Source organism: Pipistrellus kuhlii, unplaced genomic scaffold, assembly GCF_014108245.1.
Source record: "Pipistrellus kuhlii isolate mPipKuh1 unplaced genomic scaffold, mPipKuh1.p scaffold_m20_p_97, whole genome shotgun sequence".
Taxonomy (NCBI): Eukaryota; Metazoa; Chordata; class Mammalia; order Chiroptera; family Vespertilionidae; genus Pipistrellus; species Pipistrellus kuhlii.
Window position 1 is genome coordinate 440927 of NW_023425603.1, and position 19624 is coordinate 460550.

The window sequence follows — 19624 nt, forward strand, 5'->3', positions numbered from 1 at the left end:
CCTCCGTGTGCGCCCCCTGCGGGCACACGAAGCGAAAAGCTACTTTTTCGTCAGCACTTCCTTCCAGCCAGGACTGAACAGGCAAGACCATCATGATCATAAGAAATCCTCCAAGTCTGACACAAGCAGAGAAAAGGAACCGGATGAAGAAACAGGAAATGCAAGCAAGTTGCAGAAGAAAACAGCTTCAAAACTGAAAGGCTTAAAGAACTGAAAGACATGTCAAACCCCGAAACAGGACTGCTCAGAACAGGATCCGTTCGGATACCAGGAGAGAGGGTGGCAGGGAACTAACCTTTCCACAGGAAGCCGGCCTTCCAGAGGGCGGACAGGGTCCGAGCTTCGCTGGGGCTTGATGGGGAAATACTGTTCGAGGTGGAAGCGGAAATGTGGAAAAGTGGACGTGGCCTGCATACTAAGTGGAGGTAATTAGTGTTAGTTCATCACGTACAGCAGGGCATGCTGTCCTGCAGGAGAATGTCCTTCTCAGGGGTGCACGCTGCAGGAGCCAAGTATTAGGTGTGCGTTTCAGATGGTGTGTGTGTGTGTGGTGTGTGTGGTGTGTGTGTGGTGTGTGTGGTGTGTGTGTGGTGTGTTGTGTGTGCGGTGTGTGGTGTGTGTGCGGTGTGTGATGTGTGTGTGGTGTGTGTGTGTGTGTGTGTGGTGTGTGTGTCTATGTAGGGCACATGTGTCAAACACAAGGCCCGCGGGCCAAATCCGTCCCACCAGGCCTTGCAATGTGGCCCGCACCGCGCTGTCATCACTGCACTCCGCTGCGTTTCCATCACAATGACAGTTTATGACTGTTCAGTAAACCATTCGGCCCGCGATTTAGGCTGGATTTTAGATTTTGGCCCCTTCTCTGATTGAGTTCAACACCCCTAATGTAGGGGGAGAGAATGAAAGCAGTATGGCACAATGTAGTAGGAAAACAAAAGGAAGGATGTGTCGGAGGGAAGGGGTCAGGTCAGGAGACCGGCACCTGCACGCCCAGGTGTCCTCCGGAGGGAAGGGAACAGGGAGCAGTGATTAAACGACCATTAGACATTCCCAGACTGAAGGTCACACTTCTCCAGGTTAAACAGCCCACCACGTGCCCAGCACAATGGATAGAAGCAAGAATAAGCCTGTTGGCCCCGTCGTTCCCAGCCTGCCAGGGCACCAGAGCCAAGCCGAGGCCTGAGGGCCGCGGGCCGCGGGGCAGTGGAGTGGCGGCCGGTGCCGGCAGGAGCGCCTCCGGGGGAGGCATGGCTCTTTCTATAGCCGCCCTTTTGGGGCCCGTCTGAGATACGCTGTTGTTCCTCCAGTGTCTGCCACAACTCTCCCCTGTAGAATTATTTAAAAAGTATTTGTATTTATTAATGTGTAATAAGTTTTTGTGAGGAAGCAGTTGTGCTGCTAAATTCTGTCATTTACTCCTTTATTTTATTAGTGTGGACTCACGGTTTTCCACGGTACTCAGAGAGTCACAGCTCGTGACTGTCATTGTTCAGTTGATGCTCAGATGGTTCCATATCTGGCCAGTGGGAGCCCCTTTAGGCCGGCTCGTGCCTTTGACAGGTCTCCCCATTCCTCAGCACCTGCTGGCGGAGGAAAACGTGCCCAGGCCATCGGTGTGCTCCCGGCCCCGGCTTGACCGCTGCTTTCCTAGGGAGCCGGCTCTCCCGAGGATAGAGAGTGCCACAGACCAGGATCTGGGCAGCACATGTGCTCACGGCTGCAGGCATTGCTTCTCGGCCTGGGAGAACTGCGAAGCAGACCTGTGTGTAGTGTCTGTTTCTAAGCCTGTGGGGTTACACATGCCAGAAAGCATGATCATCAGTGCCACCATTCTTGGTCCAGCTCCAGGGTTCCTTCTGGCCTCGCTCTTCTTTCCCAGCGCTCCTTTGACAGGGAGGGAGGGTCCTGCTTCTCACTAGCCTCAGTATAGTCGCCTATTTGCTCATCTTGAAAGCTCAGCTCAGACACGGACCCAGATCCAGGCAATGGAGTTCAACAAGGAGCTAAGGAGAAGGGAACCCCTAGGGACGCAGAGAATCTTGGGGTAGTCGCTGTGCAGGTAGCACCAGCCCCGCCTGGCCAGGGGCCGGAGGGACGCTCGTGAGAGATGAACAGCTGGCAGATGAGCCTGGTGTGTTGAGATTTACACTGTTAGTGGGAGATTGGGAGTAAATTACTAGTAGTTCGGTGTGCAGAAAGCCAAGCAAGGAAACAGGACAATTCTTAGTGCCAGCTAAAACGGTGCACAAAATGAGCCTGTAATGAGCGCACTCCCCCTGTGGGAGCACACTGACCACCAGAGGGCAGCTCCTGCGCTGAGCATGTGTGTTAAGTCAACCAGTTGTTCTGCCGTTCGGTTGATTTGCATATTACACTTTTATTATAGAGGATAGGATGATTACAAACTAAGTGCCTGGCCCATAATAGATGAGCAATAAATATTTCCTTTTATCTTGTTTCTTCTCTCCCTCTCATTAGTAGTATATATAAAATAAAAAGATGAAAAAATTGCCAACCAGATTTCAAAATTAAGCTTGTGTGAATTGTAATGTTTCATAGCGAACCCATTCATTTGAATAAAAATTAGTTATTTTCATTATTTGAATTCACTTTGCTCAGATATTAGAAAACATTCCTTTAGGCTTGTTTTTTCTCTTCTATAATTTCACCAGGTTGACCGTGTAAACCCAAACTCAAACCTGTGGGAAAGGGCTCTGAAGATATTTTACAAAATGTACCTCCTCAGTGTGGATGCTATGTGTGCGCCGAGCGTCCACCTGCAGGGCTTCCCGCCTGCGTGTCCTCACCAGGTCCTCGGTGACTTCATCCACTCCTGCTTGAGGCATACGGGCATGTGGATTTTGTTGGGTGCCTTAGACCCCAGTATTTTACCCTAATCCCAAACCGACTTACTCCCCTTGGAGCTGATTTAACTAACCTTCCTAGCGAGGCGGCTTTCAGTTGAGAAGATTGCTGAAACACAGAGGTGCTGTGAGGATTTATTAGTTAATGGCTTTGAAGATGAAAAGAACTTCATAATTGGTATGTAATTAGACTATCATCACCCTGGAAACCTGTCTGGAGTATAAACAAAACGTTCAGTCTCATCCATTCTAGATATAATACTGGTTTGGCGGTGATGAACTCCTTTTTTGTAATTAAGGTATTATATGTGTACTTACCTAACCAACACCCCCCTCCCATATATGCCCTCCCCCCCCAGAGTTTTTCGTCCATTGGTTATGCTTATATGCATGTGTACAAGCCCTTCGGTTGATGATGAACTCATTTAGCTTTTCTTATCTGTGAAGCTGTTTATCTGATCTTCAATTCTGAATGATAGCTTTGCTGGGTAGAGTGGTCTTGGTTGTAGGTTCTTGCTATTCATCACTTTGAATATTTCTTGCCATTCCTTTCTGGCCTGCATAGTTTCTGCGCAACCAACGTACATGCCCCAGACCGGAATCGAACCCGGGACCTTTCTGTCCGCAGACCGACGCTCTACCACTGAGCCAATCCGGCTTCGGCTTGTATATTATTCTTTATTTCAGTCAGTGTATGCTTAATTTCTAGTTGGTCCTTTTTCATATCCTTGAGGATCTCACTAAATTTCTTGGAGGTTTCTAGAAGATTTTTGAGTAACCTTATAACTGTGGTTTTGAACTCTATACACAGTAGTTTGCTTTCTCCATTTCTTTAATTTCTGACCTGTTTCTTTGTCTCCACAATTTGGCTGCTTCCCTGTGTTGATAGGTGTCCTATAGGGCCCAGTGGCTCAGCCTCCCCAGTTACCTGAGGTGGACACTCTTGGTGCACCCCTTTGTGGGCTGTGTGCAGAGTTTTATTGTAGTTAAGCCTTGATTGCTGTTGGTATCACTGGGAGGCATTCACCTCTAGGTTAATTGACTGTAAGGGTCAGTTGTGTCTATGATGGGAGAACTTCTGTGCTGGAGACACCCTTATGGGGCAAGACTTGCTTCAGTGGGCTTTGGTGCTTACTGGGTCTGCCCCTTGAGGGTGTCCCTTATGGATCTGGATGAGTTGTAATCTGGATGGTCCTATTCTGACCCCTGGGTACACTGGCTCTTGGAACTCCAGGAAGATGCAAATTTAGCCTCTGAGACCACCCAGCAGGAGCTACAGAGAGATCTCTGTTTGGGGTTTGGAGGTGCCCAGATAAGGCCCAGCTATGAAGCAATGCAAGCTGCTGTGGGGCCTCGGGCCTTCTTTTGGAAGTTCTGGGGCTCTCTGACTCAGCTGTAGTTTGTTAGGTAATTTTAGATTGCAAAAGGCCAGGCCATTCATATGCAAAAGCTTCTGTGCACAGCTTGGGTGGGGTTGTAAATTGGGTGGAGCAGGGTCTCAGGGAATCAATAGGGCGGAGCAAACAGCAATGGCTGACGGCCCTATGAGGAACCTGGTTTCAGGGTCTGGCAGTAATTACTGCAAGCACCTCTGAGAGAAAGCTGCCCTTGTGTTCCGGCCCGATGCCAGACAGTCCAATTTCTCCTGTATGAGTCTGGGTCCCCAGAGTCTCACCCGGAAGTGGAGTTCAGAGCAATTGGGAGCTTGTGTCTCCCTCCCAATTGAAAAAGACAACCTTGTCCTCAGTTGCCAGCCTTTTCTGCACGCGCGCCTCCGTACCTCTGCACTTCACTTCCGCACCTCCTCTGAGTCTCAGTGTGCTTTTCTCTCCCTTCTAGTTGTAGAATTTCCACCGAGCCATCCTTCCTGTGGTTGTGGATGATGTTCGTGTTGTCTTTTAGTTGTAGTTTTGAAGTGGTTGTGCGAGGCAGCAATTTCAGGTGTTTACCTATGCCGCCATCTTGGTTTCTCTGGAAGCTTTTGTTTCTGGAGGCCCACATGAGCTTAAACCTTGTTTATTTGACCATGTTAGCCTTTGGGTTTGACATGCTTGGTGTACAGGATGATGATCCTGCTGACAGCCACACCAGCCAGGGTTATTTATTTATTTTAAAAACTTCCTTATTGATGAGAGAGAAAAAGGGGAGGGGTGAGGTGGAGCGGGGAGGGACACATTGATTTGCTGCTCCACTTATGTATTCACTAGTTGATTCTCGTATGTGCCCTGACTGGGGAACAAATACACAACCTTGGAAATCGGAACAAAAGCTCTAACCAACTAAGCTCCCAGCCAGGGCACATGTATTCTTTCAAATTAGTGTTTTGTGCCGAGACCGGTTTAGCTCAATGGATAGAGCGTCGGCTTGGGGACTGAAGGGACCCAGGTTCGATTCCGGTCAAGGGCATGTATAATACCTTGGTTTCGGGCATATCCCCAGTAGGGGGTATGCAAGAGGCAACTGATCGATGATTCTCTCTCATTGATGTTTCTAACTATCTCTTTCCCTTCCTCTCTGTACAAAATCAATAAAATATATTAAAAAAAATTAGTGTTTTGTGTTTCTTTGGATAAACTCTCAGGAGTGGAATCATTGTGACATAAGGCAGTTCCTTTTTTAATTTTTTGAGGAAACTTTGTACTGTTCACAGTGACTGTATCCATCTGCATTCCCACAAACAGTGCACGAGGGTTCCCTTTTCTCCACATCCTCACAGCTCTTGTTTGTTGATTCATTTTATTTTTTATTTTTTAAATATATATATTTTTTATTGATTTCAGAGAGGAAGAGAGAGGAAGAGAGAGATAGAAACATCAATGATGAAAGAGAATCATTGATCGGCTGCCTCCCACATGCCCCCTACTTGGACTGAGCCTGCGACCCGGGCATATGCCCTGACTGGAAACAAACCTGGGACCCCTCAGTCCGCAGGCTGACACTCTATCCACTGAGCCAAACCAGCTAGGGCTATTTGTTGATTTATTGATGACAGCCATTCTCACAGCCATGAGGCTGTATCTCCTTGTGGTTTTAATGTGCAAGTATCTGATCAGTGACATTGAGCATGTTTTCATATGCCTGTTAGCCATCTGTATGTCCTCTTTGGAGAAGTGTCTGTTCAGGTCCTTTGCCCATTTTTTAATTGGATTGCTTTGTGTGTGTGTGTGTGTGTGTGTGTGTGTGTTTTGTAAGTACTTTATAAATTTTGTATATTAACCCCTTACCAGGTGTGTCACTGATGAATATGTTTTCCTATTCAGTGGGTTACTGTCTTCTCATGTTGATGGGCTTCCTATGTTTGATGTGGTCCCATCTGTTTATTTTTTATTTTGTTGCCCTTGCCCAAGGCGCTATATGAGAAAAAATATTGCTACAAGAAGTATCTGAGATTTTTCTGCCTATGTTTTCTTCTAGAAGGTTTATGGTTTCAAGTCTTAACATTTAAGTCTTTAATCCATTTTGAGTTTATTCTTGTGTAAGTTGTAAGTAGGTAGTCTCATTTCATTGTTTTGCATGTATCTGTCCAATTTTCCCAACATAATTTATAGAATAGATTACCTTTATCCCATCGTATGTTTTTGTCTCCTTTGTGAAATATATTAATTGACCACAAAAGCATGGGTTTATTTCTGGGCTCGCTATTCTTTTCTATGATTTGCATGTCTGTTTTTATGCCAGTACCATGCTGTTTTAATTACTATAGCCCCATAATATAGTTTGATATCAGATACTGTGAGTCCTCCAACTTTGTTCTCTTTTCTCAAGATTGCTGTGGTTATTCAGGCTTTTTTTTTTTTTTTTTGGTTTCATATAAATTTTTGGAATATTTGTTCTAGTTCTGTGAAATATGCCATTGGTATCTTGATAGGAATTGTATTAAATCTATAGGTTGTATAGCTCTATAAATTTGATGTACAATATGATATTCATTGTGATTTGTAATAGATGTGAAAATTTGCACAGATACTTTTGTATAGGTTACTCTTTGGGCAAAAATAAGTTTTTTTTTATATCTTGTATAATAAAGTTAGCTTTCGGTCTGTTCTAAATTAAGAAAATAAGAGCTTCCGGTATTCGTCCTCTTTTGTGACTGGTAGTAAGAAAGTGACAGCTTTTGGCTCTCTGCCATTGTTACCGTGTGATATTATCAGGGCAGTGTGCTAGTGAGAGTTTTCATCCTCAGTATAATATTAAACATGGTTGTTTCCTCAGTATGATATGAGTTGTATAAATAAGTCTTATGAATTGGTTCAGATTTGTTATTAAAATAAAGCAGCCAATACAACTGTGTGTGATATTGCTGAGCTCTTCCGGGCATGAGGATTATTTTTGTCCAGGCGCTACTATTTGAAACAGAATAGTGACGGCTGCAGCTTCAGGCTGTGTGGACATGGAAGCCCATTGCCTGCAGGAAGGAAGTGGCACCCCAGACGCCTGTGAAGTTTGCAGAGCACCATACATCGAGCAGAGAGGAATCCCCAGTTCATACTATAAAGCACAATGGAGAGTCTCCGCGTTGATCTGGTCTGTGCTCTGGGCCCATGGGGGCAGGAGAGAGGGTCAGGCTGCTGGCAGGGCTTTAGACGGGTGAGACCAGGAGCGCCCGCTTTCCCAGAGGGACGCGCGCTTAGTAAAGTGCGAATCTGATAAAGTCCTCACATCGGGATTAGTTAAGGGAAAGCCAGTAACAACTTCAAAAATCTGATCCTTTGTGCTATTGTTTATTCCACCAGAGGGATGGATATTCTTTTATTTGTCTTTCATCAAACTCTGCCTGTGGCTTTCTTTCTGAACATCCTCATAGACTTCAGAGGGAAGTGGTAGTTTCTCATTCAGAAAAATGTAGTCACCAGCATGATCACATATTCCGTGGGAAAGCCAGGGGCGGCGGGTGCTGTCGGTAGCGGTGAGCATGGAGGAGGGGCGCATCTGTGGGGGGGTGGGGGTGGGGGATGCCTGGGAAACAGCTGGACGGATTTAGTGTGCGAGTGGTGGGACATTTATGGGGACAATGTTCCCTGGGCGTGATGGTGACACGGGGCGATTCTGTGATCGCAGCCCCTCTTTGCCATCTGCTCCGTTAGACTGGGATCTGGAGGACCAGAGGCAGTGGATCGGCCGTAAAGGATGTGACGGCAGGACCGGGCGGGCTGTGCGGCGGCACTGAGACTCAGCGTCAGGGCTGACGTGCCGTGTGGGACCCACACGTGTGCCCCGTCATTGGAAAGGCTCCACAGCTGCTTCTGATGTGTGCCTCCTTTCTTTTCCTTTTTTTACATTTTCACTAACGGATATGCTTTTACAGCTTTAGAGACATAGGTGGGGAGAGAGAAAGGAACAGTGATGTGAGAGAGAAACACCAATTGGTTTCCTCCCTTACTGCCCTGACCAGGGCTCGAACCCGCAGCCTAGCTTTGTGCCCTGACCGGGAATCAAACCTGCAGCCTCTGTGGGACAACACTCCACTCGGCCAGCCCCGGCCAGGCAGCGTGTGCCGCGTCCCCGGAGGGCTGCACCGCGTGGGCAATGCTCCTGGCGGGCCCGGACCGGCCGGCAGACGGGCGGACAGCTTTGGGTGCGTCCTGCAGAGCCCCGGTGTTCGTTTGGGACACGTGCCAGAGGCGCTGCTGCCCCTGGACGGCCTGGCCGGTCACAGCCGCACCGCCAGGCTCCCTGCGGCTGCGTCCCGCCCTTCCTAGCACCGCTCTGCCAGGCGGGAGAGGCCATGCTGTCTTCCTCCCTCCCCGCTCGGGGAAACGCGAAGGATGGGGGTGGTTTGAGTGCTGTTCCCAGCCGGCTGCTGAGTGAGCGGAGCTTTCCCGGCCGAGGAGAGCGGGCTGGTGCAGAAGGCGCCCCTGCCCTGGGTGGCCGAGGCCTCTCGGAGCGAGCGCTGGGGAAGCACCCACCCGGGCAGACCTCGCTCTGTGGCGCCTCCAGACGCTGCGGTTTCTCCCGTTGAAGCCAAGTCCCTCCACCAGCAAAACGCTCAGCCCGGCTGAAAGCGTGGGGTTGTTGAGCATTTCTAGCAGTCAAGTTCAGTTCCGGCGTGCACATGGCTGCACACGTAATAGAGCACAGCAGAGCATAAACACAGCTTCTGTGCACGGAACCACGCCTCCTGGGGCTCCCTGCTGGTGAGGCCAGCTTTGTAGGGAGGCCGGGACCGGCGCGGTGTCTCCGAGGTCTGCCCGCTGGCTCTGCGCTTTGGTGACAGTCCTGGTGGCTGAGTGCGAAGGACAACAGAGGATCCAGGCTGTGAGACATCCGCTGTGACATCATTGGCCTCTGGGGTCCTGGCCCCTTCATTTTGGTTTCAGGTTGGATGTGGTGACACCACGTTGTGTTCAGGGATGAGTGGTAAACCAGTGACGTGGAGGGAGTGTGTGCTTCTCCAGAGAAGCTGGGAGAGGGGAGAACTTAGGTGCTCTGAGTTAGAAGGAAGCGAGCACACGGTTCCAGTTTGTAGCGCAGACAGAGCTCACCTTGTGGCATGGGGTTAGGGTCTGACTTCTCAGAGAATCGGGAGAGCGCGATGGGGCCTGGCGGGACTCAGCTTTCTGGACAGGGATGCCGCCGCTCTCGGAGCTTCGCCACGGCTGTCCGCGTGTGGAGATGGCCTCCCTCCGCAGGGAGCTGATGCCGGCAGAGGGCAGGTGCTAGTTTGCAGAGGGCTGCGCTACAGGGGTTGTCCAACCTATTGGTTCTCACACTTGTCCATCTGGACAGCTGCAGTGAAAGAAAGGGAATAGAACAGTGTGCCGCTTTCTATTAACTGGGCACCTGACTTGTTACTTTGTGCACACTAATTTATTCAGCTTTGTCCGGGTGACGTGGCTCGGTGGTTGAGCGTCGACCTATGAACCAGGAAGTCACGGCTCGATTCCTGGTCAGGGCACAGGCCCGGTTTGTGGGCTCGGTCCCCAGGGTGGGGTGTACAGGAGGCAGCCGAACAGTGATTCTCATCATTGATGTTTCCATCTCTCTTTCCCTCATAAAATGAATAGAAATATATTTTAAACAAGTTTATTCAGCTTCTATGAAACACCTATAATGTGCCTGACAGTAAGATACAGAGGTCTCAAGCAGCTCAGCCTAGCAAGGGAGACGGAAGAGAATAATGGCCGTTACTTATGGTTAGTAAGTGTGCACCGGGCAGTAATGTGGGCCTTTGGTACCCCTCACAGAAGCCTGGGTGCAGAAGGCAGGTGTTATCCCATTTCCAGTGGGGTCCGTGGAGCTGAGTTCATTGCCACTGAGCGACAGTGGCTGAGGGTTTCGGCCAGCCTGGGTGTGGTCTTGGAGGAACTCCGATCCCAGGCCGTGCTGGGCTCTAGCACAAGTCACTTCAAACAAAGCAGAACATCCTGTCTCTTAGGGTTATTTCGTTTCTTACAATGAGATCTGACTGAGCCCACAGTCACTAATAATAATTACAGTAGATTCCTCCTTATCCACAGGTTCACTGTGGTCCAAAATACCAGAAATAGACAATGAATACGTTGTAAATTGCCTGCCATTCTGAGTAGTGTGATGAAATCTTACTCCATCCTGCTTTGTCCTGCCCAGGTGTGAATCATACCTGTGTCTGACGTACCTACACTATATGTGCTCCCAACTGGTTGTCACTTAGTTGCTGTCTCAGTGATCAGATTGATTATCAGAGAGAGAGGGACACACACACAACACACATTCATGTAACTTTTAAGACAGTGTATTGCTACAATAGCTCTGTTTATTATTAGTTGTTCTTATCAATTTCCTACTGTCCCCAGTTTATAAGTTAAACTTTGTTATAGGTATGTAAGTATGGAAAACACAGTATCAGAGGTTTTGGTACCTTGTGCCGTTTCAGGCACCCACTAGGGGTCTTGGAACGAGTCCCTGTGAAGAAGGGGGATCCAGTACAGGACTAACTGAGTCTTTCTTACAGTGGCCTTCTTTCCACAGCAGCAGGTGTCTCTGTGCAAAGCGTTAATGGTGTGTCCACGCGTGAGGGAGGATGGTCCCCAGTGGTGTGGAGTACTCAGGAGGTGCATTGTAACCCGGACTGTGGGAGGCAGAGCACACTTCCCAAAGATGTGCTCTTTGGGCTGTCCTGAAAAATTAGTAGAAGTTAGCTGGTGGGAAAGATAGGGAGGGATAGTGCAGAGAGAAGAGGTGTGAGGGGAAAATGTGAGAAAATGAAAAGGCACAGCGGAGGAATTACCATGTAGAGGATAGGTGAATCCTGAGAATGGGACAGGGGCTAGACAGGTATCCTGGTAGATAGTGTAGGGCCTGGGATTCAAAGTAAACTTTTATTTTAGAACTAGGGGCCTGGTGCATGGATTCGTGCACACTTACAGGAAAAAACTTAGAAGAAATCTATCTTTATATATACTAGTATATAAAGCTCTAATATGCAACTAGACCGAATGCCAGAACAACCAAACAGCTGGTTGCTATGATGTGTGTTGACCAACAGGGTGAGTCCTTGGAACAGGGTGGGTATCAGCTGCAGCGGATAGGTGAGCAGGTGAGCAGGGGCACCAGACCAAGGCAGGGTGCCGGTCGCTGCCATTGGGGCGAGCCTCTGGTGGTTACTGAAAATTCTTTGCTCCTGTGCATCATGGTCCCACCAAGCGTTCGCACCCACTGCCAGTGCCAGAGTTTGCACCCATTTCCAGAGCCCAGCACCGTTCCTGAATCGCTGATGTCCACCATGTTCTGCACTGCCCCCTGGTGCTCAGTGCATGTCATAGTGAGCAGTAGAACTCCTGGTCCAGGGGACAATTTGCATATTAGGTTTTCACTGTATAGGATAGTCTTAGACTTAGAGAGGTTACAAACTAGTACAGAGAATTCCTATAACCCCACACATGTTGCCCCTGTTATTAATGTCTTACATTAGTATGGTATATTTGTTACAGTTGGTGAACCAGTATTGGTTCAGTGTTATTACCTGAAACCATACTTTATTCACATTTCCTTAGTTTTTACTTAATGTCCTTTTTCTGTCCTAGGATCCCATCCACGATACTCATTACATGAGGGTGTCATGTCGCATCAGGCACCTCGTGGCTGTGACAGCTTCTTACAAGTCTCCTTGTTTTTGGTGACTCAGTGGTTTTGAGGAGTGTGAGTCAGGGTTTTTGTAAAATGTGCTTCAGTTGGGACCTGTCAGATGTTTTTCTGTTCACAAGACTGAGCGCTTGGGAGGGAGACCACAGAGGGGAAAAGGTGCCGTTCTCATCACACCCACTGGCACATGCTGATGGCGTGACGCAGTCCCCCTTGGCACATGCTGATGGCGTGACGCAGTCCCCCTTGGCACATGCTGATGGCGTGACGCAATCCCCCTCGGCACATGCTGATGGCGTGATGCAGTCCCTCTCGGCACATGCTGATGGCGTGACGCAGTCCCCTCGGCACATGCTGATGACTTGACGCAGTCCCCCTCGGCACATGCTGATGGCGTGACGCAGCTCCCCTCGGCACATGCTGATGGCGTGATGCAGTTCTCCTCGGCACATGCTGATGGCGTGACGCAGTCCCCCTCGGCACATGCTGATGGCGTGACGCAGTCCCCCTCGGCACATGCTGATGACGTGACGCAGTCCCTGTCGTAGACTGTCATCACTGTGTTGATCGGTCTCCTCACCCACCCACTCCATTTCACACCTTTCAGCTTTGGGACAGTTGAGCTATGATCCTACCACCCAGAGCTACATGTTGTAGTTACTGTCCAGAATTTTAGTTCTGTTCTTTTTCAAAACATCATAAATTGGACATGTTTTTAAAAAAAAGTATTTTTATTGCATTCAGGGAGGGAGGGAAACGGAGAGATAGAAATATCGATGGAGAATTATTGATCGACTGCCTCCTGCACGCCCCCCATTGAGGACCGAGAACCTGGGCAGGTGCCCTGCCTGGATTCACATTGTCACATTCAACCACTGGCCACACCTGCCGAGGAGCCATGATTTTATTGTTTTATAGGCAGTGCTTACAAAATCTTATTTAGTTACTTTTCCTTTTCCTTTTCCTTTTTTAGTATCAACCTTCCTTTCAGAATGTTTTTCCTGAGCATATTCCTTAATGTACTTCAAGTCTCCATAAGTGTTTATGTGAGAATGTTCCCATTTCACCCATGTTTCTGAGAGTTTTGCAAGATACATTCTAAGATTTCCTCCCAGTCCGTTAAGAATAGTATTCCACTATCTCTGGCTTCTATTGCTGTTGGTTTGTCATTGATTTGGAGGTAATATTTTTCTCTCAGGCTTTAAAAATGTATACCAACCTTTACTCTAAAGGCATTTAAAAATATATTATCTTTTTAAAAATGGATTTTTAAGAGAAGAAGGGAGAGGGATAGAGAGCTAGAAACACCAGTGAGAAACATCGACCAGCTGTCTTTTGCATGCTCTCCACTGGGGATCGAGTCTGCAACCAGAGGTACATGTTCTTGACCAGAATTGAACCCGGGACCTTTCAGTCCACAGGCAACGCTCTGTCTACTGAGCCAAACGGTCAGGGCTTGTTTGTTAATCTTCACCTGAGGATATTTTTTCCATTGATTTTGAGAGAGAGAGAGAGAGACAGTGAGAGAGGGAGAGAAAAAGACATTGATGTGACAGAAACACAGCGATTGGTTGCCTTCTGCATGGGCTCTGACTTAGAATCCAACCTGCATCCTGGGTATATGCCCTGACCGGGAATCGACAATGCTCCAACCAGCTGAGCCACACTGGCCAGGGCTGGGCCCTCCCCGCTCCTCTCCCAGGCCTGCACCAGCCATTTCTCCAAGGAGGCTGTCTTTCCCTGTGAACCCAGACCTGGAGCGCCACGTGCTCAGTTGTTGTAGATTGTCACTGCACCAGGACCCTCTCAGTGGACAGAACTGGGAAGTAAGCAGTGTGCGCACGCAGACATGTGCACATACCCACGTTTCTAATTCTGTTGAAAACTACGATGTCGTACTGTTCCCTCACTTCTCTGGAGCACCAAAGAACTTCCTCCAGCCTTCCCTCTCTACATATGCAACTCATTCACTCAGAGGAATTGTTTGAGCTTCATTCATGTTATGTGCTTCAATAGTTCATTCCTTTTTATTGCTGAGTTTTATTCCATGGTATGGACATACCACATTTTAGGAGGTTGCCAGACTTTCCCCCCAGTGATAGTATCATGTTACATTCTCACCGCAGTGCGTGAGAGTTCCAGTTCCCCCACATGATTGCTACACCTTGGTGTTGTCAGCCTTTATTTTAATTTGCAACCCAAATGAAAACTTTAAATAATTTTCAACCACAGTTGACATACACTATTACGTTACTTTTGGGTATATGTACAACATTTATATATCTGGTCTAGTAATAATTAATGTCGTTTTTAAACATTCGTTTAAAATCTTGCTTGGCGTTGACTTGTATTGACATAACCTTCAAACACGTGGTATCTACAGAACGTGTGAAGTGCAATTAACAAGTTTTGCTTGAAAAAGTTTGTGTTTGGTTTGGTTTTTGTTGCAAAACTAGGGCTAAGAAGATGGCGGATGAAGAGCATATTCGGCACTGCATGCTTTACGAGTTCCAATTAGGAAGAAAAGCAAGTGAGGCTGCAAAAAACATCTGCAGTGCTCTTGGTCAAGATGCAGTTAGCGCCAGAAAATGCCAGCGTTGGTTTGAGAAATTTCGCGAGGGAAATTTTTCGTTAGATGACAAGAGTGGGCGAGGCCATGTGTCCAATTTTGATCAAGAAGCTCTTCAAGCTCTTTTGGTGCAAAATCCTCAAATTACCCAACAAGAGCTTGCGACAACTTTAAATTGTTCACAAAAAACAATTTCCAATCAATTGCGTGCACTTGGCAAAGTCCAAAAGTTTGGAAAATGGGTTCCTCATGAGTTGACCGACAACAACCGTAATCAAAGAGTCACAATTTGCAGTTCGCTCCTCTCTCGTCAAAACCGTTTGCCGTTTTTAGAGCAAATTGTTACCGGAGATGAAGAATGGGTGCTGTATGTTAATTTGAAAAGGCGGCCTCAATGGTTGGACAAAAATGAGGCTCCACAGCCCACGCCAAAACCTGACTTGCATGTGAAAAAAGTGATGTGTGTTTGGTGGAATTTTAAAGGAATTCTTCATTATGAACTTTTACCATCTACCCAAACCATTACAAGTGCAGTGTATAGTGCCCAATTGGAAAGGTTAGCCCAAGCTTTAAGAGAAAAAGAACCCGCGCTGATTAATCGGAAGGGCTTAATTCTTCACCACGATAACGCACAACCGCATACTGCAAGAATCACTGCTGAAAAACTGCGCCAGTTGGAATGGGAAGTTCTCCTTCAGCCTGCATATTCTCCTGATATTGCCCCTTCCGATTACCATTTGTTTCGTTCTTTGCAAAACTTTCTGCTTGGAAAAAAATTTAATAATGAAGAATGCCTCAAAAATGCATTGACCGAATTTTTTGCATCAAAATCACAAGAATTTTACAACAGAGGGATTAAAATGCTTCCTGAGCGTTGGGCACAAGTAGTAGAAAACAACGGTAACTATATTGTTGATTAAATTTTGTTGTATTGTTTAAATAAATCCGATTTAAAAAAGTATTAGAAAACGACATTAATTATTACTAGACCTAATAATTTACAAAGTTATCACCCCAATAAGTCTAGTACCCACCTGACACCATCCTATATGATAAAGGGGTAATATGCAAATTGACCATTACTCCAACACACAAGATGGACACCCCCATGTGGACACAAGATGGCCTCCACAAGATGGCTGGCAGGGGAGGGAAGTTGTGGGTGATCAGGCCAGCAGGGGATGGCAGTTGGGAGGGACCAGGCCTGTAAGGAAGGGCAGTTGCGGGGGAGGCGGGGAACCAAGCCTGCAGGGGAGGATAGTTAGTGGGGACCAGGCTGGCAGGGGAGGGCAGTTAGGGACAATTGGGTTGGCAGAGGAGCAGTTAGGTGTCAATCAGGCTGTCAGGGAAGTGGTTAGGGGGTGATCAGGCTGGCAGGTAGAAATGGTTAGGGGTAGTCAGGCAGACAGGCAGGCAGGCAGGCAAGCAAGCGGTTGGTTGGGAGCCAGCAGTCCTAGATTGTGAGAGGGATTTCAGATTGGATTGGGTGCAGGCTGGGCTGAGGGGACCCCCCACCCATGAATGAATTTTGTGTACCAGGCCTCTAGTAGTTATTTTATTTATTTATTTATTTAAAATTTAACAAATCTTTATTGTTCAGTTTATTACAGTTGTTCCTCTCTCCCCCCCCCCCCATAACTCCCCTCCACCTGGTTTCCATCCCACCCTCTTCCCTTACCCCCCACTCGCACTGTCCTCATCCATAGGTGTACAATTTTTGTCCAGTCTCTTCCCAACGCCCCACCTCTCTTCCCCCCTGAGAATTTTCAGTCCACTCCTTTTCTGTGCCCCTTATTCTTTATAGTCACCAGTTTATTCTGTACATCAGGTTTTTATTTTTTATTTATCTATTTAAAAATATATTTTATTGATTTTTTACAGAGAGGAAGGAGAGGGATAGAGAGCTAGAAATATCGATGCGAGTCATCGATCAGCCGCCTCTTGCACACCCCCTACTGGGGATGTGCCCGCAACCAAGGTACATGCCCTTGACCAGAATCGAACCTGGGACCTTCCAGTCTGCAAGCCGACGCTCTATCCACTGAGCCAAACTGGCCTCGGCAGGTTTTTATTTTTTATTTATTTATTAAAAATATATATTTTTTATTTTTTTTACAGAGAGGAGAGAGGGATAGAGAGTTAGAAACATCGATGAGAGAGAATCATCCATCAGCTGCCTCTTGCACACCCCACACTGGGGATGTACCCTCAACCAAGGTACATGCCCTTGACTGGAATCGAACCCGGGACCCTTGAGTCCGCAGACCGACGCTCTATCCACTGAGCCAAACCGGTTTCGGCTGTACATCAGATTTTTATTTTATTTATTTTTATTATTAAAATTTTTTTTTATTAAATTATTATCTGTGTACATATTTTAAGATTACCCCCCCATACATACCCTCCCTCCCCAGAGTTTTGTGCCCATTGGTTTGTACATCAGATTAATTCACTTGATTTTTAGATTTACTTGTTGATAGATATGTCTTTGTTCATAATTTTTATCTTTTTTAAAAAATATATATTTTATTGATTTTAAACAAAGAAGAAGAGAGAGGGATAGAGAGTTAGAAACATCGATGAGAGAGAGTCATCGATCAGCTGCCTCTTGCACACCCCCCACTGGAGATGTGCCCTCAACCAAGGTACATGCCCTTGACCGGAATTGAACCTGGGACCTTTCAGTTCACAGGCCGATGCTCTATCCACTGAGCCAAACCGGTTTTGGCCATAATTTTTATCTTTACCTTTTTCTTCTTTCTCTTCTTAGAGAATACCTTTTAGCATTTCATATATCATATAATAATACTGCTTTGGTGGTGGTGAACTCCTTTAGCTTTTTCTTATCTGTGAGCTTTTTAGTTGACCTTCAATTCTGAATGTCAGCTTGGCTGGATAGAGTATTCTTGGTTGTAGGTTCTTGCTATTCATCACTTTGACTATTTCTTGCCACTCTAGTAGTTACTTTAATACTATTGACTATATTCCCTATGCTAGGGGTGTCGAACTCAATCAGAGAAGGGGCCAAAATCTAAAATCCAGCCTAAATCGCGGGCCAAATGGTTTACTGAACAGTCATAAACTGTCATTGTGATGGAAACGCAGCAGAGTGCAGTGATGACAGTGCGGTGTGGGCCACATTGCAAGGCCTGGCGGGATGGATTTGGCCCGCGGGCCTTGTGTTTGACACATGTGCCCTATGCTGTACTTTACATCCCTGTGACTGTTTTTATAACTGGCAATTTGTACTTTTTTTTTTAATTTGTACTTCTTAATCTCTTCCCCAAACCCCCTTCCATGTTTCAACTATCAAAATAGTCTCTGTATCTGTGAGTTTGTTTCTTTATTTTCTTTTTTAGATTCCATATATTAGCAAGATCATATGGTATTTATTTTTCTCTGTCTGACTTATTGACTTATTTCACATAGCAAATCTCCCCCTCCCCCCCAATCCATTTCTGTTGTCATAAATAGCAAGATTTCCTTCTTTCTTCTGGCACTTGTACACCTGTGGGCCTATTTGTTTTGTATCACATATTTTTAAGAATTTGAATGCATTTCAGAAGTTTCCTTTCAAATTAAATCTTTTTAATAAGTTATCCTATATAATAAAAGCCTGCCTGATATGCTAAGTGTCCTGTCATCCGGTGACCGGACAACTGTTCAGCCAATCAAAGCATAGTATAATAATGATATGGTAAGACTGCTCAACCACTTGCTATGATGAGCACTGACCACCAGGGGGCAGACCCTCTGACCAGTAGGTTGGCTTGCTGCTGGGGTCTGACTGATGGGAACTGGGCCAAAAGGGGCCAGACTCGCCCTGGAGCCCTCCCACACTCCCTTCCCAGCACCAATCATGCACTGGTGGGGTCCCTCAACCTGGCCTGCACCTGGGACCCCTCAGGGGATGTTGGAGAGCTGGTTTTGGCCCGATCCCACACGGCACTCCTCTCAGGAGGGCACCAGATGCAGGGCTCACAGCTGCTGAGCGCCGCTCAGCGGAGCCTCCGGCCTCTCTCGGTCGGGACTAGTGGGGCGTGAGCCCGCGGCTCGGAAGGATTCTTGTTTTAAGAAAATCTTGGGGCAGCTTCCCTTTTGGATGTCCCAAGTCTGAAAACAGCATCCTCGTGTACAGTGCTTTAATTTAAGCCTGGAGTGCCGAGCCAGTCTGAGTTCCGTCCTGACTCGGTCCTTCCAGCCAAGTGACCTGTTTGGGATGAAGATGATCATTACACCTGCTTGTTAAGCAGGGATGACGTAGGGAAAGACTTAGGAGTGTTTCCGGGGATTCGGAGCCTGCCCACGTCCCCGCTGCCCTGTGGTGGCGGTGAGTGTGCAGGCTCTATTGGGCGCGTTTCAGTCCAGGTTGGGCGATGGCATCAGGTTCTGAGTTTCAAGATCAGAGTCGTGTTGATCATTCTTCACATGTCTGTTAAATTACAACAAGCATTCTCTCTTTTTATTTCTCCCAAGCCAAATTAGCAAGACGCAGTCAAGAACGAGACAATCTTGGGATGCTGGTCTGGTCACCTAATCAGAATCTATCAGAAGCAAAACGTAAGTTTTAAAGCACCTTTGTTTTTCACCTTATTACTTTTTTTAAAAAAAATATATTTTATTTATTTTTTACAGAGAGGAAGGGAGAGGGATAGAGAGCTAGAAACGTCAATGAGACAGAAACATCGACCAGCTGCCTCCTGCACCCCCCCCACCGGGGATGTGCCCGCAACCAATGTACATGCCCTTGACGGGAATCGAACCCGGGACCCTTCAGTCCGCAGACCGACGCTCTACCACTGAGCTAAACCGGTCACCTTCTTACTTACCGTATTTTTCGGACCATAAGACGCACCGGACCATAAGACGCACCAGTTTTTAGAGAAGGGAAATGAAGAAAAAAAGATTCTGAAACAAATAGTGTCCTAAAATATTTTATGTGCATTAAAACCCAACATCACAGTCATAAACACATGTAATCAACCCTGTAAAGTAAACAGCAGCATTTAGAACCATTTTAGAGCCGGGCAAGCACACAGAGACCACACAGAGCCGGGCAAGTAAAAAAACTTTTTTTTAAAAGTGTATGTTTAGGCTATATTTGGACCATAAGACGCAGGGACTTTCCCCC

The 19624-nt window shown here is 47.0% G+C and overlaps 1 protein-coding gene across 3 annotated transcripts in view; it reads left to right on the top strand.

Moving 5' to 3' along the window:
* RCOR1 (REST corepressor 1) overlaps positions 1-19624 on the top strand; it is an 88338-nt gene that overhangs the window by 32649 nt on the left and 36065 nt on the right. For 2 of the 3 annotated variants that reach the window (XM_036429024.2, XM_036429023.2), the window contains one exon: positions 18970-19053. The exons of the other annotated variant lie outside the window; for it this stretch is intronic. In XM_036429024.2, coding sequence (XP_036284917.1) covers positions 18970-19053 — 84 coding nt within the window. The remainder of the gene's footprint in view (positions 1-18969; positions 19054-19624) is intronic. 3 annotated transcript variants of the gene reach the window in all.